The sequence below is a fragment of the Panulirus ornatus genome, chromosome 16 (genome assembly GCF_036320965.1).
Source record: "Panulirus ornatus isolate Po-2019 chromosome 16, ASM3632096v1, whole genome shotgun sequence".
Classification (NCBI taxonomy): domain Eukaryota; kingdom Metazoa; phylum Arthropoda; class Malacostraca; order Decapoda; family Palinuridae; genus Panulirus; species Panulirus ornatus.
This window is the reverse complement of record NC_092239.1, coordinates 34,775,802-34,801,055: the sequence shown is the minus strand read 5'-3', so window position 1 is coordinate 34,801,055 and position 25,254 is coordinate 34,775,802. Positions and strand designations below refer to the sequence as shown.

General features: G+C 51.9%; 1 protein-coding gene across 6 annotated transcripts in view; it reads right to left on the bottom strand.

Moving 5' to 3' along the window:
• LOC139754241 (uncharacterized) overlaps positions 1 to 25,254 on the bottom strand; it is a 310,706-nt gene that overhangs the window by 180,442 nt on the left and 105,010 nt on the right. For 3 of the 6 annotated variants that reach the window (XM_071671559.1, XM_071671563.1, XM_071671560.1), the window contains exon 4: positions 7,320 to 7,349. The exons of the other annotated variants lie outside the window; for them this stretch is intronic. In XM_071671559.1, the coding sequence (XP_071527660.1) occupies positions 7,320 to 7,349 (30 nt within the window). The remainder of the gene's footprint in view (positions 1 to 7,319; positions 7,350 to 25,254) is intronic. 6 annotated transcript variants of the gene reach the window in all.

Genomic DNA, 25,254 nt, shown 5'->3' with positions numbered 1-25,254 from the left:
TAACGAAGAATAAATCTTGAGGACATTAAGACACCATCATCCTCTTGAAGACAAGAAGCTGGATGCGACACACCAGTTGAGGAGCTGACATACGTCTCTCTCAAGGACGGGGGAGGAGGAGGAGGAAGAAGAGAAAAAAAAAAGACGTCGGTAAAAAACGTGTCAGTATGTCGTAACTCACTATCTTCAAAGACCCGTATGAGTGGTATGGACAATTTCACTAACGTACAGTACTGCTGACGAGAGAGGGTCTTCAGCCTCACAATGGCGAGAGAATCAACGGATCTGAAACCATAGTGATTATGATCTTAAAAGCCATAGAGGTATGTTTATATCTACCACAGGGAGAATGCAAAGCGCGACAGTCGCAGTTGGAGAGCGAAGCTGCAGCAGAGGTACGACTGGAAGTGCGACAGTTGTGAGGGGTGGTTCATCGAGGCTGGTGTTCGATGGGCAGGTGCGACAGTTGTGGGGGAGGTACCTCAAAGCTACGAGGGAGTCACTACAAGGTGGGTGTGCAACAGAGGTGAGACAGATGTGAGGGAGGTACCGAAGGCGGGTATGTAATAGAGAGTTACCATAAGGGGAACGAGATTAGAGAGGGAGGCACCACAAGGACGTGGGGAGGACGTGGCACACCCCTCATCTTCCTGACTACCCAGTACTGTGCTAGGCCTCCTGAATCACCACAATTCCTCCTCATATCCTCATACCCTCTCTCTTACAGTGAACCTTTATCTCCCTCACACACACACACACACCTCAATACTCATCAAGATGAACAAGACATCAAGGTCTTCCGTAGTCTTGAAAGGCATGGCAGAGTAGGGGAACCAAGACTCCCCTTCCTCCTAAACCTCCTTTCCCCTGCCGGAGGGAGGTGGGTATAGACGGGAAGGGGAGGCAGTGGGAGAGCGAGGCCTCATTAAGAGAATATTAGGACGCATCACAAGCTCACATTAACTTTTTGCCTCGGGATTCATCGACGGAACACTCCATCACTGTCACTCCCTCACCCTCGCCTCTGTCACCAGGCTGTATTTCCGTCTCGCCCACACCATCGCCACTACCACCCAACCCTCCCCCAACAACACCAGGGGATCACCTCAAACCCACCCACCCCCTCAAGGACTATGACACCCACGCAAGGAACTCCCGGAGACCAGTGCAACCTCCTTACGACCCGAGAGTCAACACTACACCTCTAGGGGCTACAACTACACCCACCCACCCACACACACACACACACACACACACACACACACACACACACACACACACACACACCACAACACCTCTAGATGAATACAAACCCTCAAACAGCACAAAAACACAGCTCCAAGCAACATCTCATTGCAATAAAACAAAATAACCCTCGTGATTAATACAACCAAAGACAAGACCTCCGTTTTTTACAACCACAACAAACACCTGTGGCTCCCTACACCCTGGGGATCAACAACACCTGAACAACACACACACACACATACACACACACACACACACACACACACAACACACACACACACACACACACACACACACACACACACACACGGGCAACACTACCCATGTGAGCATTTGATAAATATGATGGCCAAATTTACACCATCTACCCCCCGGCCCAACCACCACCACCACCATCAGAGCTAACGACATCAGCCAAACATTAGTCATTGCCACAAACACCCTCCACACAGCAGTCCCCGCCACAAACGGTGTGGTCATGACACACAGCAGGTCACGCTCTAAGGCATGGTGGGCGGTCAGGGGTCACAGCAGGTCATGCCATATGTCATACGAGAGGGCATGACGGTGGTCACACGACATAACGAGATCATCTTCGGTCACACAGCAGGTCATGCGATAAGGGTGTAGAGGTCAAAGGTCACGCAGCAGGTCATGAGAAAGGGTGTGGAGGTCACAGGTCACACAACGGGTCAATGCGTGGAGATCAGAGGTCACATCAGGGCCATGAGGCACAGTTCAGGCACCAAATCAGGAACGTCTCGTATTTGGTGCAAAGTACCAGCCAGGTTGAAAGGCTCTCCAGAGCTTCCTCCACGAGATCCCGCCTCCACCGCCAACACCCGACGGTGATCACACAGAACTGGGATGCGGACTGCCGCACCCATGGCAAAAAACATCTACATCTGATGTAATGGCTAGTGGATGATGAACCATCCGCATAGAGAGAGAAAAAAAAAATCACCATCAAAAGCACCCTCCGACGTGTTATACCAGTTCCCCAAGGGCGTCCACCATACCCACGCCCGCGCACGACAGACCACGCCTCACGTCCGCGCCCTAGCTACGAACGGCGGCAGATGGCGGTAGCGCGATGAGATTACATGGATATGTTAATAAAGAACAGGGGATGTAAACACAGATGGGAGGATGAGGAAGGGGTGGCGGATGACGACGCCCACCTCCCTCCACCCACCCACCCGCCGCTGGCGACGCTGGTGCTGTACCACACTCCGGTATCCCCTCGGGGACAAGGTGGTGCCTCCTGTGTAGCGGTGCATTTACGATCGGTACCGTAAACCCCATCGGTACTCCAAAGGTCAGGACGGTAACCCTTACCGTAGCGGTGCAAGATAGCATCAAAGAGATCCAACATCAAAGGCTTCGAAGTCGGAAATAAATGACCTTATACAAGATCACTTCCACATCCGCCTCCCATTCCCTTTGCTATCCTTCCCCCCACTTTTGCTACGCCTTCCCCTTTCCTGTGGTCTCCCCTTCCCTTTAACCCTTTACAAACTTCACTTTTAACACCCCTCTCTCTCATCCTCAGCCCCTGACCTCATGACTCAATAAAGTTGACGATTTTCTGCTCTGGGAAGTCCATCTCAGAAAAGGTAAAATGAAAGGGTTATCTAAATGTATGAAAATGTAGATAAATGACGTATAAATGAATACCTTATTGAATGATAGAACTGCATGACTATAAGTGATGTATGATAAAGGGAGAGTAGGGAGAGGAGGGAACGAGGGAGAGAGTATGTGTAGGGAGGAAGAGAGAGAGAGAGAGAGAGTGACCAGATGTCCTCCTTCCTTTTATCTCCCTCAAGACGCGACATCCGCTCCCTTATCTCGACCATCACTACTGCCACACGCAACGCCACTTTCCTCCCTCATTCGTAACATCAACAGCACGCGCTGGTCAGGTCACAGGTCACGCCATCAAAGCCAAGCGTCGTATACGTCGTGTTCATGGATCGTACCGTCAGGCTTCAGGATCGTACCGTCGTGCTCAATGGATCGTGCCGTCGTGCTCAAGGATCGTACCGTCGTGCTCAAGGATCGTACCGCCGTGCTCAAGGATCGTACCGTCGTGCTCAAGGACCTCTCGTATCAGACGGCCCACACGAGCACCCCCTGCCACGCCCGGCACTGGCACTATATGGTGCCCGCCCGCGGACGGAAGTGCCAGGAAGATGAGACTATTATCAATACCTGGGAAATAATACCATGTACTGAGAGACGGGTGAGAGAGAGAGAGGGGTGGGTGCGACAGAGCGATCGCGGCCCGACGACGCCCTGTACTTACTAGCGCATCCTAACCACACCACACCAGTTCGGGGATGGATACATTATGTGCTTCCGTGGAACACATGGGCACACTGTATTCCCATCAGTCGGATACACTGTGTCCGGCTCGGGAAAAGTCTTCAACTGCTTCCTGCCCACAATATGGGTTGGGCGGACGGAGTGGGCGTAGGCACAGGGGTGTGTGTATGTAGCACTGGGTCATATAGAGTTGCTAGAGAGGGTCTAAAGGAATACATTAAGAATGCAGCGGACCACAATGAGGGGAGGGGTCATCCTCAACCTACCCACGTACAAAATTTCTATGAGGCAACGACAAACCCAACAGAAAACAGTTTCCCTGAGGCTCAGAGATGAGCAAGAGGGCAAGGATAAGTGAAGAGCCTCACAAGTGTAGAACTCACCCAACCCCCTCCACCCTCCCGTATGCATCAAGAGTCAATAACAAATAGGCAAACATACACACACACATACACACACACATACACACACACACACACACACACACACACACACACACACACACACACACACACACACACACACACACACACACACACACACACACACACACACCTTACTGTCTCTTCGTCTTGGGTCGACATCCAAGGATTCATTTGTGCCTGTGGCACATGAGAACAAGTTACCTGATTTGCGGACGCGCCGGCTTGAAAATGCTCAGTATGTGAAGCACACAACAGAGAACACAGACAAAAAGACACACAGACACAGACAGGATGACACACGGACAGACAGGGAGACACAGACAGACAGACAGGGAGACACACGGACAGACAGGGAGACAGAGTAAAGTTGGTATACAGACAGGGTGAAGGGGTATACAGACCGCCTCTCGTGCCGGTGTGGTATCAGGCCAGATACGGAGTTCCGCAACGCGATGATCCAACCCTTCCATTAAATGATTGTCGCTCACAGTCATTTCCCGTCCTGATAACCGTATACCCCCTCCCCTCTCCCTCCCCCCCCCACCCCTCACACATCTACATCACTCCCCCCTCCTACCATACCTCCCACCCCACTGCAAGCCCTTACGCCTGGTGATACAAGGGGGAGGAGGAGGAGGAGAAGGAGGAGAGGAGAGGAAGTCCAACACACATCACGGCCCACGGCAGTTTATTCCTCGAAGCCATAAACTTGATGAGATCACCGACGTGTATACATACCAAGCATAGGAATGCTGGCCCAGTGCTTTCACACAGCTTACGGCAATTTACTGCGTGGCTGACTTGTCATGAATAAACCTGCCAGGTCACACACACACACACACACACACACACACACACACACACACACACACACATATATCAGCCTCCCAAGTCCGCTTACCAGCATCCCAGGTCAATCACACACACATACCAACTACCCAGGTCCACAAACCGGCATCCTAGGTCACACACACACACACACACACACACACACGCGCGCGCGCGCACATACACACACACACTCCCAGGTCCCAGACACACCAGGCTTCCAGGTCACATATACACACCAAACCTCCCAGGTCACATACACCAACCTCCTCCCAGGGGTCATGAGAGACGACCCCTCCCATCCTGGCTGTCACACAAGCCCCTCACGCCGCCCCTGGCATCATCAGCCTCTCATCTGTACACTTCAACCAGGTCTTCTCCTCCTCCTTTATTATCTCCTTCCCCCCTACCCCTCCCTCCCCTCCAATCACCCCCACCCCCCTCATACCCCTCCCTTACCCAGAAGGGAGGAAGGGAGAGGAAGGGTTACGAGGGGAGGCAGGGAGAGCTGGTTTTGTTATGGGTCAAGTGTTTGATATAAAACGGACGCCCCTATCAGCCAGCCTACCCACACACCTTGCGCCCCCCCTCTCTCTCTCTCCCAGACTCTCTCTCTCTCTCTCTCTCTCTCTCTCTCTCTCTCTCTCTCTCTCCCTCCTGTTCCGACGAGGTGCAGGTCATCGGGATACATGCGACACGAGGCGGCCTCGCTTGTCTCAAGACACCAACAACAGCCAGGCTCGCTGCTCCTCCCTCTCCCGATGCCTACCACCTCTCCTCTCCTCTCCTTCCCTCCCTCCCTCCCGCAGCGCCCCACACACAGAGCGGTGGGGGGTATGGTGTGCGAGGCTCGTGCCCGCGTTTTGTAGGTGGCTCAAGAGGGAGATATAAACGCGATCTGGTTATCAGGGTCGGGGACCTGGTGGATGCGAGGCACAAGGCCGCTACTATAGACTGCTACTATAGACTACTACTGTAGGCCGCTACTGTAGACTGCTACTGTAGACCGCTACTGTAGACTGCTACTGTAGACCGCTACTGTAGACTGCTACTGTAGACCGCTACTGTAGGACGATAATGTAGACCAGTACTGTAGGCTGGTACTGTAGACTGGTACTGTAGGCAGATACAGTAGACTGCTACTGTAGGCCGCTACTGTAGGACAATACTGTAGGACGCTACTGTAGGACGCTACTGTGGGACGATAATGTAGGCCGCTACTGTAGGACGCTACTGTAGGACGCTACTGTAGGACGCTACTGTAGGGCGATACTGTGGGACGATAATGTAGGCCGATACTGTAGACCAGTACCGTAGACTGCTACTGTAGGCCGCTACGGCTACGATACTACACCCCTTGTAGCCATGTCGACCACTGTATTCGCTCTGTGCAACACCACTTCTCTCTGCACAATAGGACGAGTTGACCTGTGAAATTTTACTCTGCATTAATTAAGACACCATCAAGGGGTTAAATCCTCGCTTGGCTACTTCTCCTATTCCTGCTTTTAGAAAAGTGATAATGCAGGAGGGGAGTGGACGATATCCAGCCCCACTTGGTCATGGCACTCACAGTCGCCTTCTACGACACGCAGGAGGTGTGTGTGTGTGTGTGTGTGTGTGTGTGTGTGTGTGTGTGTGTGTGTGTGTGTGTTGGTAGCATTCTGTCCCCCCTATACCCAGGGATTTGAGGAAACAGACCACATTCTACATTAAACACACCAGAAGGAAACAGTGATACAGATATTATATTCAATTCACTAAATATGGGGAAACCCTGGGGTATGTGGGCCAATGCATACATCAGTGGCTCAGTCTGACACAAAGACTTACAAAAATGAGAGAAAATTAAATATCCTGTTTGAATGGCCCTCATCTGCGTCTACAACACAAATATTATCCATAGGGATGTGTAATAATAATGAGGATCGTCCTGAGATGATGTACATGGGTGTCTGATGATTGGAGTGACTTCAGTCAATATTTACCTTACGGAGGGGGGAAGGGGGGAGGAGGAGGACATCTGGGGAGGGTGTCTGGTGATGTTTGCATCGCTACACTGGGTGACAGTGACAGTGGTCGGGTGGGGGGGACACACCCTTACCTACCCCTGCAGTGAAGAAGGGAGGTCTATGTACCTACTAACCCCACAGTGATGGTGGGAGATCTACTTACCTAACTACCCCTAGATATAGTGGGTGCCACGAGTACATAGACCCCCCCGAGATGGTGGGAGCCCTGTGTATCTACACACACACACACACCCCAGAGATGGTAATGCCCTATGTACCTACCTACCTACCTACCTACCTACCTACCTACCTACCGACCTACCCACCCCTAGAGATAGTGGAAGGCCCCCCGCCCTCCTCTCCTCTCCTCTCCTCTCCTCCCCCATACCTAACCCCAGAGGCTGCCTGCCTGCCTGCCCCTTATAGATCAGTATCTCCCAACTCTCAGCCAAACACAACACAAGACGCGGCTACTTACATCACAAGTCTCGGGGGACCGATACGATACCTGCAAAACATAGAACACAAGACATTAGTATCACACAGACGGTGTTCCATCAAGTGTTATTGTGAAATTGAGACAGAATGTGTTGATATCAAAACTGCGTCTTCAGTAAACCTAAGTAATTACGGTGTACCATCAAATGTTACTGCGAAAGTGAGACAGAATATGTTGATACCAAAACTGTGTCTTCAAATAAATCTAAGTAATTAGGCAAGAAGGGTCTACGAACGAGACTTTCATTTTACTTATACTTTAAGTTCGTCTAACACACAGACCACAAGATTTCTTCAGCTTGCCAGGAAACCTTACTTATACCTTATACATCTACCTCCATTAGATAAGTCTGGGGCCTAGATACACTCTTCTGCCCCCATGATCCGCACAGCTGTTTGAGGCTGCAGCCCGCATCCAACACGTACACTTCGGGTATATTTCTCCAGTTGTGTGAGTCGATCACTGTGATCGACCACCCCTGACTCCACCGTCTGCAGCTGGAGTACCTGAAGAGCTGTGAGTCCGGAGTTTTGCAGGCGAGACGATTCCGGATATTTCAGTCAACTCCGGATTTCGGATATTTCTAGTATTACTTCTCCACTGTATTTAGGGTCTCTTCCGTCTGGCGTTGTTGCCATGGTACTACCACGTCGTCTGCTCCCACCGTCATTACCATGAGGGTCCTTAGGAGACATGAAAATGGCCATGAGGTCCTCAAGGATACCATGAGCTTCTCCAAGGAACAATGGCATGGGGTTCCTCCCCCTTCAGGATGAGGCACTACCGTAGGGCGTGGCCACAGGCGTGGTGCTGGGGGGGAGCGCCCCACAGGGAGGGAGGGAGGGAGTCTCTCCTGCAGGCCTGGCCATTAATCCCGCCAGATATTAGCGACTAAAATAGCCAACGAGGCTTATCTGAGGCCCCTCGAGTGGGGCGGCAGGGGAAGCACTCCAGGTGCCGCTCTGCCCTGCCCAGGTGCCGCCCTGCCCAGGTGCCGCCCTGCCTAGGTGCCGCCCTACCCAGGTGCCGCCCTACCTAGGTGCCGCCCTGCCCAGGTGCCGCCCTACCCAGGTGCCGCCTTGCCTAGGTGCCGCCTTGCCTAAGTGCCGCCCTGCCTAGGTGCCGCCCTGCCCTGCCCTCGCCTTTCCCTCTCCAGAGGTTCAGCCCACACTACCCTACACACTGCCATGCCCCGTCTTGGCTAAGCAGACTACCAGGCCACCAGGCTATATCCTCCGGTTCCCTCAACTTGCCCTAAACTCCTCCCTTGCCTTTCCCTAGAACACCGTGCCCTACGTGTCTTACCCTGCTCTGCTCTGAACCGAGATTCTGAAAGGCAGGTCGGTCTTAAAGATAAAGAGATAAGACGGATGATTGGGCTTAAAGTAAACAAAGCACGATGGTGGATTGCTCTCAAGAGATTGGATGATGGATTGGTCCAGTGGAGGCAGGAGCAGATTAGCCTGAGGAGATGGGACTGGATGGTGGATTGGGCCCGTAAGAAGAAGGGGACTGATTGATGGATTGAGACTGGGAGGGTTCAGATGGAAGCAAATTTTGGATTGGAACCTAACTACAGGGGGATTAGATGATGGATTGGGCTTACGGCAAGGGGATTAGATGACGGATTGGCCTAAAGGAGGGAATGGAGGGCCTGTCAGGCGTAAATCCCTCACCAATCTTGGCCTGTATTACCTTGCCCTCCACTTGAACATACTGATCTCCGACATACACATGAAGATCTCCAACATTAGATACCGATCTCCAACATTTCGATGGTGATCTCCAACACTGATAGACTGATCTCTAAGAACAAGAGGTTAACCTCCAACAATTACATACTGAGCTCCAACATCACGACACTTCAATCTTATGGCTAATGACAATATATATATATATATATATATATATATATATATATATATATATATATATATATATATATATATATATATATATATATATATATATATGTGTGTGTGTGTGTGTGTGTGTGTGTGTGTGTGTGTGTGTGTGTGTGTGTGTGTGTGTGTGTGTGTGTACTATCATTAACCATGAAACTTTCACACTAATCTCCATCATTAAGATACTGATCTCCAACACTAAGCCACTGATCTCCAACATGTCCCATCCTAACGCAATCACACCAACTCTACTAACTCTCCTCTCCCATCCCTGGCCACCGCGTGGGGACACAAGGGAGGCAAGGGGTCACACTGAGGGGTCGTGGAGAGGGAGAGGGGTCACATCTAAGGTCAGTGGGAAAGGTGAGGAGTGACCTGATACCCCGTGAAAGAGGAAACCGAGCAGGTGACCTCCCCTCCTCCCCATGTGACCCTGTTATGGGGTCAGGGTGCCACTCATGCCAACACATTAATGAGCGTCGGAGAAAAATCACCTTCCAATTTATTCTTTATCATTAGTTCTGGGAGAAGCTTGGATCACTTCAGTGACGGCAACTTTATGAATTTATTCTTACGAAATGACCAATTTATTCCTGGGTCGAACCGGCTGAAAAGCTGCAACACACTAGTATGATTCTACCATATATCTACGAATACAAACGAATACAAAGATAATCAAGAATTGAAACGTATCTACGAATACGTAGAAAATAAAGAATCAAAACCCTCGTCATTGTCTTAAAGAGATAAATACTGTAACAAATACCACCACTGCAAAAGGCCATATAAACCTAAATATCTTTTTTCCCCTGAACACGGAGAGTGTGAAGCTTTCTCCTGCTGTTCATCCTACCTCCATCGAAAGGAATGCGGGATACTATTACTGTCCTCCAGCAGATAACCTCGTCACAGACCATCATCCAGGTCTTCTGTTATCTGGCTTTCCCATGTATTCCCATATGGCTTTCTGCTGCCCATGTACTGCCGTTCCTATCTGGCTTTCCCCGTGTACTCCCATATGGCCTGTGGCTACCCATGTACTATCGTTCTATCTGGCTTTCCCATGTACTCCCATTTGGCCTCCGGCTGCCCATGTACTGCCGTTCTATCTGGCTTTCCCCATGTACTCCCATATGGCTTCGGCTGCCCATGTACTGCTGTTCTATCTGGCTTTCCCCATGTACTCCCATATGGCCTCCTGCTGCCCATGTACTGCCGTGTTACCTGGCTTTCCCATGTACTCCCAACAGAACAGGATTACTGACACCGTGCACAAACACAGCAAGCCGGGAGTGCACTGAAGAAACACGTCATCTAGTGTCCTTTACGCCAATTAACAGGGAAATGTGTAACAAGAGCTGTGTGTGTGTGTGTGTGTGTGTGTGTGTGTGTGTGTGTGTGTGTGTGTGTGTGTGTGTGTGTCCCCTTCCAGATCCATCTGGTGAATGTAAACAAGATATCTGACAAGGGAACCAGTCCGTGAACACTCCCGCCGTTAATGTTCATCACACAGGGACACGATACCCTTCACCTCCAGCTCAAATTTCACACAGTAAAGCCTCACTCAAATATCTCGCGAATATAATTAATAATAACAATGATAGTTAATAATAATGATAATAATAAATGGATAAATAATGAGTGTGTCCTAACACAAACACAGTATGGACAGAAGTTCTACAAAGACTTAAGATCAAATAACTAGTCTTTAACATTTATGTTAAGGTGGAGGTGAAAGTGCTATCTACAAATTATTGATGATGTTTGCAATGGCTGGGATGGGTGGGCTGCTTTTGTCGCAATCTGTTCGATCCCGGGTGGGATCGATGTTCGTCTGTGGCGTCGCACTGCAACTCGGGGCCGAGGGATCTCTGGCGGCAGGAGGTGACGGCGACGAAGATGGGCCCTTTGTGGTTGCGGTGCCGAACTCCTTAAGTTTCTGACAGTGACGTCTGGTTGTTATCTTTTCTGCACCTTTCGTCTCCTCTTATTCTTCTCTCTTCCACCGTGGGTTAATTCAAAGCCTCTAGCCACTCACTGTAATCTAATTCCCTTATTTCTGATACCAACTTTCCTGCCTGTCTCCAGATCCTCTCTATTGCTTCTTTATCATACGTCTGTATAAGGTGATGAAACTTAAGACTCACGTTCTAATTCAGCAGTACGATGTAAAGAGTTTATGAAACATCTTCATTGTGTAATACCAGTCAGTAGAATTAACCTCTGAAAGTCATCCTGATGTGGAGACAGGTTAGGTACTACAATTCCCAACCCCAAGTCCCTTTCATACATACAAAATGCTGCAGTCTATTTCGTACCACATAATGATTCATATTGTGGCCGTCATTCACTGTGTCCCATACTCATTACTTAGCATTTAGGGTCTTGCCTGGTTCTCCTTCTCAGATGACACAATCCTCCTCACTCTTTACTTCCCTCATGACCTTGTCATCATCATCATCATCATACACTTTCAGGCATGACTTCAGTCCTTCTGGCGTGTCATTCACAAAGATGAAGAAGAGGAACGGTTCTCACGCTAGGCCTTGCGGCACGCCGCAGGTGACCATTCCCCTAACCCATTTTCAGATGGCTCCTCTGACGTGCGTCCTTTGTTCCTCCCCACTGAGGTGATTTTCGATCCGCTGAAGGGGTCTTCCTCTCTTATGCTTTGCCTGTGTGTGTGTGTGTGTGTGTGTGTGTGTGTGTGTGTGTGTGTGTGTGTGTGTGTGTGATGACCTTTGTATGGTGAGGTGACCTCGCCGGGAAGATGACACCGGTAGCTATGACCTTACGACCTCGGGCCCTGACCCTGCCTGGCCAGGCCCCCCAGCTACCCTCAGGGCCATCACCTCCCATCAACACCTTCCCAGGGAAGGAGGGTAATAATCGTCAGCTCCCCCAGCATCACCGAACCAGGAAAGATCACATCTGTTCCTCGTACAATGCTGAGGTTGAGGGAGAGGCTTAGGCAACGAGAGGAGGATGACAAGCAGGGTGTGCAGGGCAAGCAGGGAGGAGATAAACATGCAACGAGTGAAGCAGGCAAGAAGTAGGAGCAGGTGGCCATAAGGGAGTGAGCAGGAAGCGCTGTAACAAGCAAGATTCTTATGGAAGATGTGGTGGATATTGGCTCACTAGGGGTTGGTTGCCTGCCTGCCTGCCTGCCTGATGGGGCGGTCCTGTACGGCTGTTTGTTTACATTCTGACTCCCCCTTTTGGCCTGGCTTGACCCGAGCTGCTGGTACTCCCATCTACTCTGGCCTATAACCTCAATTCACACCGCAGCAGCATCCCCCAACCCACCCACCCAGACGCCTTCACTCCACCCACACAAACACTCATACACATACACCGTCCATCGTAGCTATTGTACTTCTTGTGAAGTACATTGTACTCATTAAGTACAATGCTGAGAACCAGAGAGCACGTCTAGTGGCTCCTACTAGGAATGCCAAAAGACGAATGTGAAGATCCATGAGACTTACATTATTCTACAAAGATCGTGGGGCTGTGCCAGGAGGCTTGTGTTAAAAGCCATCTACAGAGCCCATCGAGGTGATATAAATACTACCATCTAACCCAAGCAAATGTGTATCGCTCTCTTATTCACCCCAGATTTAAGTCCCAACGACAATCGTGTCACAGACTAATATCCCAAATCTGTACCTGTCAGCTCCCCCGGGAGACATGTAGGCCACGTCCTCTACTGTTGACTCTACAATGAATATCTCATGAGAGAATGCGACAGCTCGTACACTGGCTGAAGTAGTCAAGGAGGGAAGTTCCACAAGGTAGACAATCTGGTCCAGCGAGGGTGAGGGTGGGTTGGCCCACACCTCAGCCTGTAGAGACGCTTTGCCTATGTATATCTAAACAAATAAAGATTCTACAACCAATATTTCTGCACACATCTTCTCCTGCAGGCCTATAGCATTTACAGAGGGCGGTTCAAGCATATCAAAAAATGAGTCAAGGAGAAAAACTCCTACGTTGTGTGAACTATATCATCATCATTATTAATGACAGAGGGCACTTCCCTCTGCAGGAAGTCGTCTACGGTCCGTTAATCACAAAAGGATTTAGGATTCACAAAATATGTGGATAGACAGAGACTTGACCACTGTAAAATTCGACAGTGCAGAGGCGACACTTTATCTGATATCATTCTTTTTAGTCTGTACGTCCACGGGGAAGTTGAGGTGTGGGGACCCCAAGCAACAGCTTGACCACTGTTTCAAGTTGTTACTTGTTACGTGTATGGAGGCCACAGGACGGAAGGCCGTGACGATTGCCATCTCCCGTAACAAAGTAATGCTACCGTCACTCCACACACCTAGATAACATAACGGGGCGTTTCTACAGCCACACACACACACACGGGTGGAACGAGAGAGAGAGAGAGAGAGAGAGAGAGAGAGAGAGAGAGAGAGAGAGAGAGAGAGAGAGAGAGAGAGAGAGAGAGAGAGAGAGAGAGTTGATTGGCGTCACATGTGTCGACCTGACCCTCAGGACCGGGGGAATAGCCACCTCGCCGGGTCGTCCACGTCCAGTATGGTGGCGCTAAGGGTCCATAACCTGTGTGGTGACGAATTCCCTTCAACCACCGCCCCTCCTCCTCCTCCCTCCTCCTGCTGTCAACGCTTGACAGCCATCACGGCGACTCATCGAGGAGCCCATCAGCCGACGACTCATCAAATAACTCAACAGCTGACGGCGCTCATCAACGCCCGAGACGCGGCCTTCCCTCCGGCAGGCCCGAGTGGCGACCAGTCTCACGGAGAAATGCTTAGGTTCTTCTGCGTTTCAGTGGCGCCTCGTCCTCACCACACCCATCTCTTACACCGAGTCATTCTCCTAGCTTTAGTCTCACTCTCTCCCAGCCCTGGCCCACTCCCTCCCAGCTACGGGGCCAGTCACAACCAGCTCCGATCACAACCACTCCCAGCTCGATTCCCCCTCCCCAACAACTCTTGGCTCTCTGGCACCACAACCCCTGCCCCAACAGCCCCGGTCTGCACCCACGACCTCCCCCTCCGGCCTCAGCCTCGGTGAAAAGTAAATGAAAAATCAGTTTTCCCTCAGCTGCTGCCCGGGCCACTCTCCCTCGAGAACCCAGCCTTTAGTCCTACCAGTGGCTCAGTCAACATCCCGCGCCATCTGTAGAATCCTTCGCCCACGCTCGTTCTCGGGCGTCCCAAGATGGAACCGATTTATGGAGGGCACCGTGAAATCGTCCCCTTTCCCTGTTGGGGAGAGGAGAGGGGCCATATGTGCCCTGGGGCACGACGGGCGTTCGCACACTCCTATCCCATCAGGATGCCGACCGAAAGAACAGCTGGGGTTCGTCGTGGCATGATGGTGCCCCCTCCTCCGATGGGCGACGGAAGAAGCGATCCCGGTCAAAGTGTCAGTAGAGGCGATAATATGGAAGGCATCAATACAGTCCTCAGTCTTGTCGAACCCTAGGCCTACTACTACCTCCATCCTGTCGGGGCTTAGGGGGATAGGGGGGTGCCAGAGGGCCATGGGGCACTAGAGTGCCACTAGAGAGGATGAGAGAGGAGAGTGGGGGGGCAGGGGCCCTACAGGGGAAAAGGGAGGGGGAGGAGGAGGGAGGTCTCACTGCCATACAGAAACAGAAAACATGTGTCCTGATTTCCTGCGTCCAGTGACGGGCCATAACTCAGGCCACAGCCGATGATGGCTGGGCCAGGGTACTCTTACCCTCCCTAGCCTGCCTGCCTGCCTCCCTACTCTCCATCAACCCCTCCACATCCTGCGTTGCCTCCCTCCTATACCGTACCACAGGACCTCCCCCTTCGTCCTCCATCACATGGCCTCACAGCCGTAACCCGGTCCTCTGCCCCTGTGTCTAGTCTGGGAACATAGGCTCCTTCCAGTGTCCCAAGTACACGCACATACATGCTTTAGACAGGGAAAGTTTAATAAGAAAAATATGAGCACCTCCTCCACTATTTCCACAACTCAGTCACATCAATTATAACTAGGGAGTCTGCTAAAACAACTCGACGGGTAATTTCCCAACAAATGCTTTCAGTGTCGATCGTCATTGCTATTCTACCCCCTCAACACTAAACCTTGAGTTTCAGATCTCTTGTATTGTCACATAGAGCCTTGAAGAACCTAGTGGTCTGCTGCTGTTGTCATTCCTCCTCTATTCCTTTCTATTCACTGGTCGTTCCTCCTCTATTCCTTTCTATTCACTGTTCATTCCACATCTATTCCTTTCTATTCACTGGTCGTTCCTCCTCTATTCCTTTCTATTCACTGTTCATTCCACATCTATTCCTTTCTATTCACTGGTCGTTCCTCCTCTATTCCTTTCTATTCATTGTTCATTCCTCATCTATTCCTTTCTATTCACGGTTCATTCCTCATCTATCCCTTTCTATTCACTGTTCATTCCTCCTCTATTCCTTTCTATTCACTGTTCATTCCTCCTCTATTCCTTTCTATTCACTGTTCATTCCTCCTCTATTCCTTTCTATTCACTGTTCATCCCTCCACTAATCCTTTCTATTCACAGCTCATTCACTCATTAAAACCCACGATTCTTTAGTGTCTGCAGGATCTCTCCAGTTCCATTCTCAACCACACACTTTGTGCCACTGGTGGAGGAGTGTGCCTTCCTCACAGCCCGGAGCTCCACCTTGCCCCTCCCCTCACAGCTCATCGTTATCCATGACTTTAACACAGAACCACTAACCTTCAGGAACGTGGAGTGACTTCCCTGTGCTCCGGTCGTGATGGAAATCAATTTCGCCTGATGCGCTTCCAGTTCATAACACAAAACATGTTGGAGATCTGGTGGTTTGTACGGGTCCCTCAGCCTACCTACATAACTTGCCTCGTGTATTACTCTCCCGTCTGTGTTTATATATATGGGTACTGACCCATCCAGTAGTGTGGCTGTATCTACGGAATGAGCACAAGGTGCCACCTCTCAGCCAACCTATATAACCTGCCAGCCCAGAAGGGTACTGACCCATCTACAATGCAGGCCATGCACAGAGAGTGTGTGTGTGTGTGTGTGTGTGTGTGTGTGCAAGGCCGACCGCTCCCTCTCCCTGCCTCACGCACCAGTGTCGGCCAACTGCTGGTACCAAACGTATAATTTCTTATTCCGTCCAGCGTGGAGCACCCGGCCATTAATACCACCACTTAGCAAAGCGTGGGAAGACGGGTAGCCGCGCGCTACACCGCCACACATCCGCTTATTTTCCAGGATGCAACGGAAATACAACAACAACAGCAACTACAACAACAGCGGCAGCGCAGGCAACTGCTGCACGAGTGCTTTGCAAACTCTCCTTCCGCCCGTCGACCCGCAAGCAACAGATGATGGCTGCCAAACTTGCGCTCAGGTCCACACTACACTGAACTCTCTCTTTCAAGCATGGATCGTCACGTGCTTGCGTCTCAAGCACGACGCGGGCATAACGTAATCACCCGTGATGAGGTTAAAGAGCCTAGGATCTCTGGATTCCCTTCCCATATCAAGATCGGAATCCATGACGGGAGTGAGGCATGAGCAAAAAGCCTCTGGCCCGAACGCACGTCACTGACTACGACCTATCGGGGATCGTCTAGGTATGAAGTGCTGGAAAACAACTTTCCAGAAAGGAACTCTGGAACGAAAACATTCAAAACGAAGTGAAACCAACAGAAGAAGATCCATTTAGCATTATAATATCATGTTAAAACAACCCTCAGAACCCTTTATATATGGTTTTAACTAAAAGGATCAGAAGACGACTCTATGCTGGTGTTGCCCAAGAGTATTTATTTGTCTGTTCTAAAATTAGCGAGTGCGGAGATAATTCCAGCCAAACACGACGTGTGTACAAATGTGTAAACATCTCAAATACAACAATGTTTCATCTCAAACACTTGAAAATGATCCTTCCTCCACCGACGGCAAATGATTCATCGTATGATCTTTTTTTTCAATATATATATATATATATATATACACAATTCGTTCCCCGTTGCTCAACCACTGTAAACAATTCACAGTGTAAAAAAAAGTTACATAATTCACTCCAACGGTGTCTCTTCCTTGTAAACATGTCTCTCGCTACGTAGCTGTGACTAGGTCCTCCAGGGCCAGTCACACTAGACCGTCTACCTCTGCTGCACTGTGTCCGTCCTCCGGCGCGCCCGCCCCCCGCGCCCACACGCGGGGGTGAGAGTGCACGATAAATTCGCCGCTGCTCTTACGGCGCAAATGTGAAAGGAGATGGGATCGATCCTCCGTGGGTAGGTCCAACCCCACATCATAATACGTGAGAGAGAGAGAGAGAGAGAGAGAGAGAGAGAGAGAGAGAGAGAGAGAGAGAGAGAGAGAGAGAGAGAGAGAGAGAGAGAGAGAGAGAGAAATTCACATACAGCAAACACACACACACACACACACACACACACACACACACATCATCTTGGCCCTTACCAATACTCCCAGCATTCACCGCGAGTTGCTCATTTCATTTGCATAATCGTCATCAACTGCACACGTACAGTGAGCGGCGGGGGCCGCCAGCCTACCCCACAAACAGGGAGGGCGACACGAACAATGGACAGACCGGCAGTGAAGTGACAGAGAGTCGGTACAGTGATGCACCGTTGCGTGATGTGTATCTATATATATATATCTATTTGCCTCGCAAGTCTCACTGACGCAGCATCAGGAACCAGAGAATGATGGCCCCAACCTGCACACAACAGCCCCTCCCTACCATGCATAATGAAACCACGGCCCACCAACCAGCGGCCACGCCCCACACACTAACCCGTCGCTGATCCTCACCGCTTCATGTGTCCTGATTCAGCCTACGCCACCACTGACACCATGACGGTCCAATTATACTTCAGCGATCCAGTTCCTTCTGTACGCCCCTCGCCCTCCTGAATGTTCATGAGCCCGACACCCTGAAGCCTCCTCCTTCACTCCATCCTTCCATCTCTGTCCCCACCGTCTCCACCTTCCTCCCTCACTTCTGAAAACACAAGATCCTCTCATTCAATCTTTCTTCGATCATCCTCTCCGAATGTCTGAGCCATTTCAGCACACACACACACACACACACACACACACACACACACACACACAGTCAGCCCTCTCAATCAGACTGTGCTTCAACACCGGTGCTTCTTACAACATCAACCCGCCTCGCGCCACATACTCTCCATCCTCAATCATTTCATCCCCAACACGTCCAATCCTCTTCCTTTCATCGGCGCTCGAAGTCCCAAGACTCGAACCCATACAATAATGTCGGGACTACTGTAACGGTGCGACAAGGGCAGTACGACAGGCAATACTGAGACAAGGACAATAAGACAGATAATACCGTGACAGGGACAGTACAGTGACGGGGAAAATAGGGTAATGTAGTCATTATAATGAGAGATAATAGAGACGAAAAGATAACAGAAGACGAAAAGGAAAGCGATGTGTTGTCACAGATCTGAGAAAATTCATTTATCTCGGGAGACGATGGACGGGCGCCATTCCTGGCCACGGTGACCTCCGACGAGTAATGAGGTGACCTCTGGCCCCGGTGACCTAAGGCGGGGCCCCTAGGTCTCCTCCCCGCCCGTCTCACCCTACCCACCCACTCCGGTCGTGACCCATCCCGCCCTTGTGATACGACCAGCGGCCTTTACTGTGGTACGTCGTCCCCCCTCCACTGGCATCCCCACGACCTGGCACGACCCCCACTCCCTCAACCACATCCCCTCCAGGTACTAAGGTTCCCACATCACACGCCCATCCACACGGGAACGACACACGACGACCCCATCACTCCCCGTCTTCATTCCATCACACGGAAACGACCCACCACACGGGACGACCCCCATCGCTGCCCCATCTTCACCCTCCACATCACCACAATGGACGAGTCCCCATCATCACCCATTTTCCAATGGTTCTGAGTGTTTTAGGTATGACTGTGACTACCTGGTGTGTGTGTGTGTGTGTCCGGGGCGGGGCGGGGCTGGGCGGGGCGGGGCTGGGCGGGGCGGAAAGGGTCATAGCTCTCGCCGCCCCGGTGCCCGGGGATAAGCCCTAAGGGTCCGTCAGGCTGGCCTGTACTTCCTCCCTCACGTACAGTAAATCACGTGGGCCACGTGCACGTGTTTCCCAGATCAAGACGAGTCACTCCACCTTTCACCCTCTCTAATTAGAAAAAAAAATCCAATCTAAAATTTTTGAAATAAAAAAATCATGATTTTTTTTAAGTAATTGGATTCTAAATATATCAAATTGATCATGCTATAGAATCCTTCATGGTGGGCAACTCAGTAGGACTTTAGAATTAACTGTAAACTTTCACATAATATAATTTTCCCTTAAAAAAAAGTATAAATAACTTTAAGTTTGTTATTTCAGTGATTTTTCAAAAACTTACCATATGCAAGTGATTTCTAAATTTGTCAAAATTATTTCTTTTTCTTATATAGAGTTAGAAACTAAATACATACTTCGTGTACGATTCAAAATGTTGTAGGAAAAAAGAATTCGATTACCAGCATGTCCTTGTGGGGCGTTGATAGCCGAGGGCAGGGTGTAAGAACCGCCTGTGGCAGGGTGGCAGTCATAGGGCGGCAGGTCAGAGGTCAAACGCCGGTTCCGTTTAAGGGGCATCCGGCAAGGGGGGCGAGGGGGGGGATGGTGATGGGGGAGTGTGGCAGTCACCCTGCCTGACCCCCTGCCAACTTCCCGGACCCTCCCACCGATAGAGGACACAGTGCCCCGTGTCCCCTTCCCTGTACTCCGCCGCTGTCCATGGACACTGCTCTTCCTGGACCTGAGCGTCCCTGGACCCTCCTGTTCCTGGACCGAACCGCCCCTGGACTCTCCTGTTCCTGGACCGAACCGCCCCTGGACCCTCCTGTTCCTGGACCGAACCGCCCCTGGACTCTCCTGTTCCTGGACCCAACCGCCCCTGGACTCTGCTCTTCCTGGACACTCTCGTCCCTGGACTCTGCTCTTCCTGGACTTGAGCGTCCCTGGACCCTCCTGTTCCTGGAACGAACCGCCCCTGGACTCTGCCCTTCCTGGACCCAACCGCACCTGGACTCTGCTCTTCCTCGATCCAGCTGCCCCTGGACCCTCCTGTTCCCCGACCAATCTCGTCCCTGGACTCAGTCGTCCTCAAAAGGAACGCGTCCCACAGGCCCGGGGCGTCACGACGGACAGACAAGGAGGCCGGGAGGAGGAGGAGATGGGGTGGGGGACTGGAACTGGCTACGGCTGTGTGTGGCGGGAAAAGGCATAAACAAGGGGGAGCGGGAGGGGAGAAGAAGGGGAGGGGAGGAGGAGAGAATATCAGCTCTCCCTATCGTAAAATCGGAACCAATCAGCGTAAGGCAAGGGATGGGGAGGGGGAAGGGAGGGGGGAGGGGAGGGGGGAGGGAGGGGGGGGTTGAGGGAAGGCAGCGGCGGTGGCACCAGTAAGCAGTGCCACCTGGCGTGCCACAAGGCACCAGGGATGCACTCCTGTGTTTATTTCCAAGACCTAAACATTTACAGCACGTCATCTCCTCCCGATGGGATAGAGAGATATATCCTAATACCCTCCAACAGCTAGGATTCTAGGATTCGAACCCAGGACCTTATGAGTGGTAGGCGGGAACGCTGCCGCTTGGCGATCATAGCCAAGCGGCAGCGTTCCCGCCTACCATGCATAAGGTCCTGGGTTCGAATCCTACCTGTTGGAGGGTATTTTGTGTTCTATGAAAGTGGCGCGTTCATATGCACTATACTCGTGTGTGTGTGTGTGTGTGTGTGTGTGTGTCTGTGTGTGTCTGTGTGTGTGTGTGTGTGTGTGTCTGTCTGTCTGTCTGTCTGTCTGTCTGTCTGTCTGTCTGTCTGTCTGTCTGTCTGTCTAGGACTTTTATAAATAGGCCAAAGTGGGTGACTGGAGGTTCGGGTGAAGAAGGAGGGCTGGTAATGAGAGGGCCTTGGAGGAGGGCAGGGAGGAGGAGTTCGAGGGGGCGGGTGGAGTGTGAGGGAGGAGTGAGTGGAGTGCAGGGGAAGGGAAAGAGGGAGCAGGACGGGGCATGATTCCTTCATTAGGGGAACCCTCGCTCGGCCGTTAACACAACAGGAAACAGATCCAATACCCGACACGTGAGGGATTACCCCCACGCCCCTTTGGGTCGACCCTGGCACTGCCCTCTCTGGCACCGTCGCCCTTACAGCCTCGAGCAATTGTCTCTGCCCTCCCGTAGAGGCCACTTCGTAACTCCCTTAACGTCGTGCCGTCGCCTCTAGAGCCACGGACCATTGTGCTGCCGCCGGAAGATCGTTTCTGGCACTGCCCGAGGCTGGCACCATCGCCCCTACGGATACCGCGAACAGTCTGATGCCACAAGGACACAAGTACCGTACTGGAACATCTGCCTTTGCCATTATGGGCCAAATGACGGGAACAAAGGCGAGATTGGCAGCCTATACCCACCCGGCTAGCTATACCCGGGCGCCACACATGGCATAACACTGTGATGCCATGTATGGCAAAGAAAATGCGACTAACGGCATGAATAAGACGATAACATATATGGCAACGTAATGCACACGTCATAGCCCTAATCTAGGACGATTGCTTCTGATAGATCATTATCATACAATTAGGATAACTGATAAACCCTGGTAAACCAGGAGGGTTTAATGAACCTACAACCACACTGTATGGTCCCACAAGCAGGTATAAAACAGTGCCAGCCATGATGGTTTAGCAGGGAGACAATACGTAGTTGAGTGTCATCACAGCGCCTGCGCAAAGCGCCGCATCATGAGTGCCATGTCTTACACCAGGGCGGTGCCACGACATCAGGGGTGCCATACCAGTAGTGGTATAACGTACTACCACGCAGGTCGCCATACCACTGTGCCACCATACCAAGGAACCTTTCCCCCCATCCCCATCCCTGCTCCTCACACCTCCTCAAGCCAAGAGGCAAAGATTCCAAGCTATACCTCGACACGCATGAGGGAGAGAGACGTCATTGTTTTCTTCTTCTTTTTCCATCAAATGTCGTGAGATCCAGACGTGAAGTTAGATAACCGATCCCAGCTACAGTGGAGGCTGTCAGTGCCTACCAAATGGCAAACCCCACCCCGCCCCGCCCCCCCATTCTCAGAGAGAGAGAGAGAGAGAGAGAGAGAGAGAGAGAGAGAGAGAGAGAGAGAGAGAGAGAGAGAGAGAGAGAGGTGTCAACATTCCCTGTCGACAAACGACCATGTTTTATACACACTCACACACACACACACACACACACACACACACACACACACACACACACACACACACGATCTGGCACCTCTTACTAGATGACATTAGTGCTAGAGGTGCCACGGCGTCAGGACCATGGGAAGAGTGCCATGCTAGGAGCGCCATAGGGAGAGAGGCAACATCGGTTGGGCTGTGTGTGTGTTTGTGTGTGTGTGTGTGTGTGTGTGTGTGTGTGTGTGTGTGTGTGTGTGTGTGTGTGTACTCGCATCCCTTCTCTCAGGGCGGCCTTCCCTTGGGCGTGTTATTCAGGGTTCAGAGCCCCTAGAGCTACGCCCCCGTTTCCGCCCACCAGACACGCGCCTGGCATCAATCACGCGGGTCTGTGCCCTCCCATCGCCACGCCCCCGACGACCCCCCCCTAACCACGCCCACTGCCTCCTTCACACTCCTCCCCTACCCTCTGGGAGATACGCCCACAAGAGCCCTGGTACGCACGCACGCACGCCCGTTACCCGCATTCACGCCCAAAATGTTGCCTGCTCCATCACCAGCCTTCACCAACAGTTGCAGCAGCTACCAATCTCCAACATCAACCCTCAGCAACTGTTGCAGTAGCTACCTCCTCCAACACCAGCCCTCATCAACAGCTGCAGTAGCTACCATTCTCCAACACCAGCCCTCACCAACAGCTGCAGAAGCTCCCCTTCCCCAACACCAGCCCTCACCAACACCCGCAGCAGCACCTACCCTTCTCCAACACCCTCAGCACCTACCCATCTCCAAAACCAGCTTCACATATCCATCTTGAAGATTTCCTCATATAACCTGCCTCATCCGACGTCTGGAGAGAGATGGGCAGTTTTAAGTGTGCTTCCGCCCACCAGGAGTCAAGATTGCACGGAGATCCAACCTTACAGTCGGCCCTCAACACCGCCCTTACCTCCTGGACTGGACACGGACCATCTGAGGGTCCCTGGGCCAACCGGTCACCCTCCCATGTAAATGTGTCGCACCCGATGGATGCTCTAAAAAGACCACACCTTACAGGTCACACCACTGGGCCACACGTTAATGATCACGCCACTGGGCCACACCTTACAGGTCACGCCACTGGGCCACACCTTACAGGTCACGCCACTGGGCCATACTCACAGGTTACGCCACCGGGTCACACCTTACAGGTCAAGCCACTGGGCCATACCTTACAGGTCACAACACTGGGCCATACTCACAGGTCACGCCACCGGGCCACACCTTACAGGTCACACCACCGGGCCACACCTTACAGGTCACACAGGTAAACAATAGGAGTGTGGGTGTGGCTCTATTGTGCCCGTAGACCCAACACCTGGTGAGACGACGTGCCTCCCGCGGCTGCCAACCTGCCACCAACTGACACCATCTACCGTCGTCAGTACCACCTGCCACCACTAACACCACCTACCATCAGCAGCACCACCTGCCACCACTAACACCACCTACCATCAGCAGCACAACCTACCATCACTAATAACACCTACTATCATCAGCACCACCTGCCACCACTAACACCACCTGCCACCATTTGCCACCACCTGGGTGATGCCCCCTGACAGCCACCCAACCCCACTTACCGTCTCATCCTTCCAAACATCCCCATCAGGTGACCGTCTCCACCTACCAACCTCAACCCAACCCCATATCACGACCGCCAACCCCTCACCCACCCAGAGACAGATGGAAGGTGGGGCGTCATTGGCTATCTAAGCTCGCCACCAACAGCCACGCCCATTCCCATCGTCCATTGTCGGCCCTCACGCCCTCCCCACCCACCCACCCACACACACACACACACACACACACACACACACACACACCACCCACAGGAACCGCCTTTCAAACAGTCCATCAACCTTATCTCTCTCCTCGTGCCTCGCTCCCAGGATCCAGCCTGCCTTTTAACCTCGCCTCCCGCCAGAACCAAGGCTGCCCTCGAGGTCTCTGGCGACCACAAGCTCCTCGGCTCCCCCTCTACCGAGGCCGTGTCTGGCATTCGGACAGGTCCGCAGCTCATGGTCGGCGAAGGAGGGATTGGGGAGGAAGGGGGTGCTAAACCATGGTCTACGAGCAGGTATGGACCAGCCTAGCCCAGCCTCCTCCCCTGATGCATGGACGGGTGTGGTGGACCAGCCCACGGTCTTGATGATAGGCTAGGGGCCTCCCTGTGCGACCATGGTTCCCGTGCAGAGGCGATTCCTGCCGTAAACATTGCACGATGTCAGCATTTCTCCCATTATTACGGGACGGCTTTCCCGACCTGACCTCTCCACTCCACCTGGTAGAGCCAGGCCAAGGTAGCGAAACCCGCCAGTGAGGGGCGCAGGGAAGCCAGGTTGTCGCAGACGACAGAATTTCCCCCGTCTGTGCCGCAGGACACAGACGAGTCTGTTGTCTAAGTGGGAGGGCCAAGGTCTGCTGTATGGGTGGAGGAGAGAGGTCAGGTCTGCTGTAGAGGAGGGGAGGGAAGGGTATGGCCACTGACCCCTCATGCCAGAAGCCACTCTGCCTGACCGCCTTTCTGTTAATGCTGGACCTAACTCAAGAGAGTGACCCTGATCTGGCCGACCCTGAAGGGATGTTTAAGGTTCCCCCTCAGTACTGAACTGTGTATATACCGTAAGGGAGTATTCAGGGGCTCCCCTTAAACCTACTGAAGTGTTTCTACCCAAGAGGTGTTCAAGACCACCTAAGCCCTGACACTTGTGCATG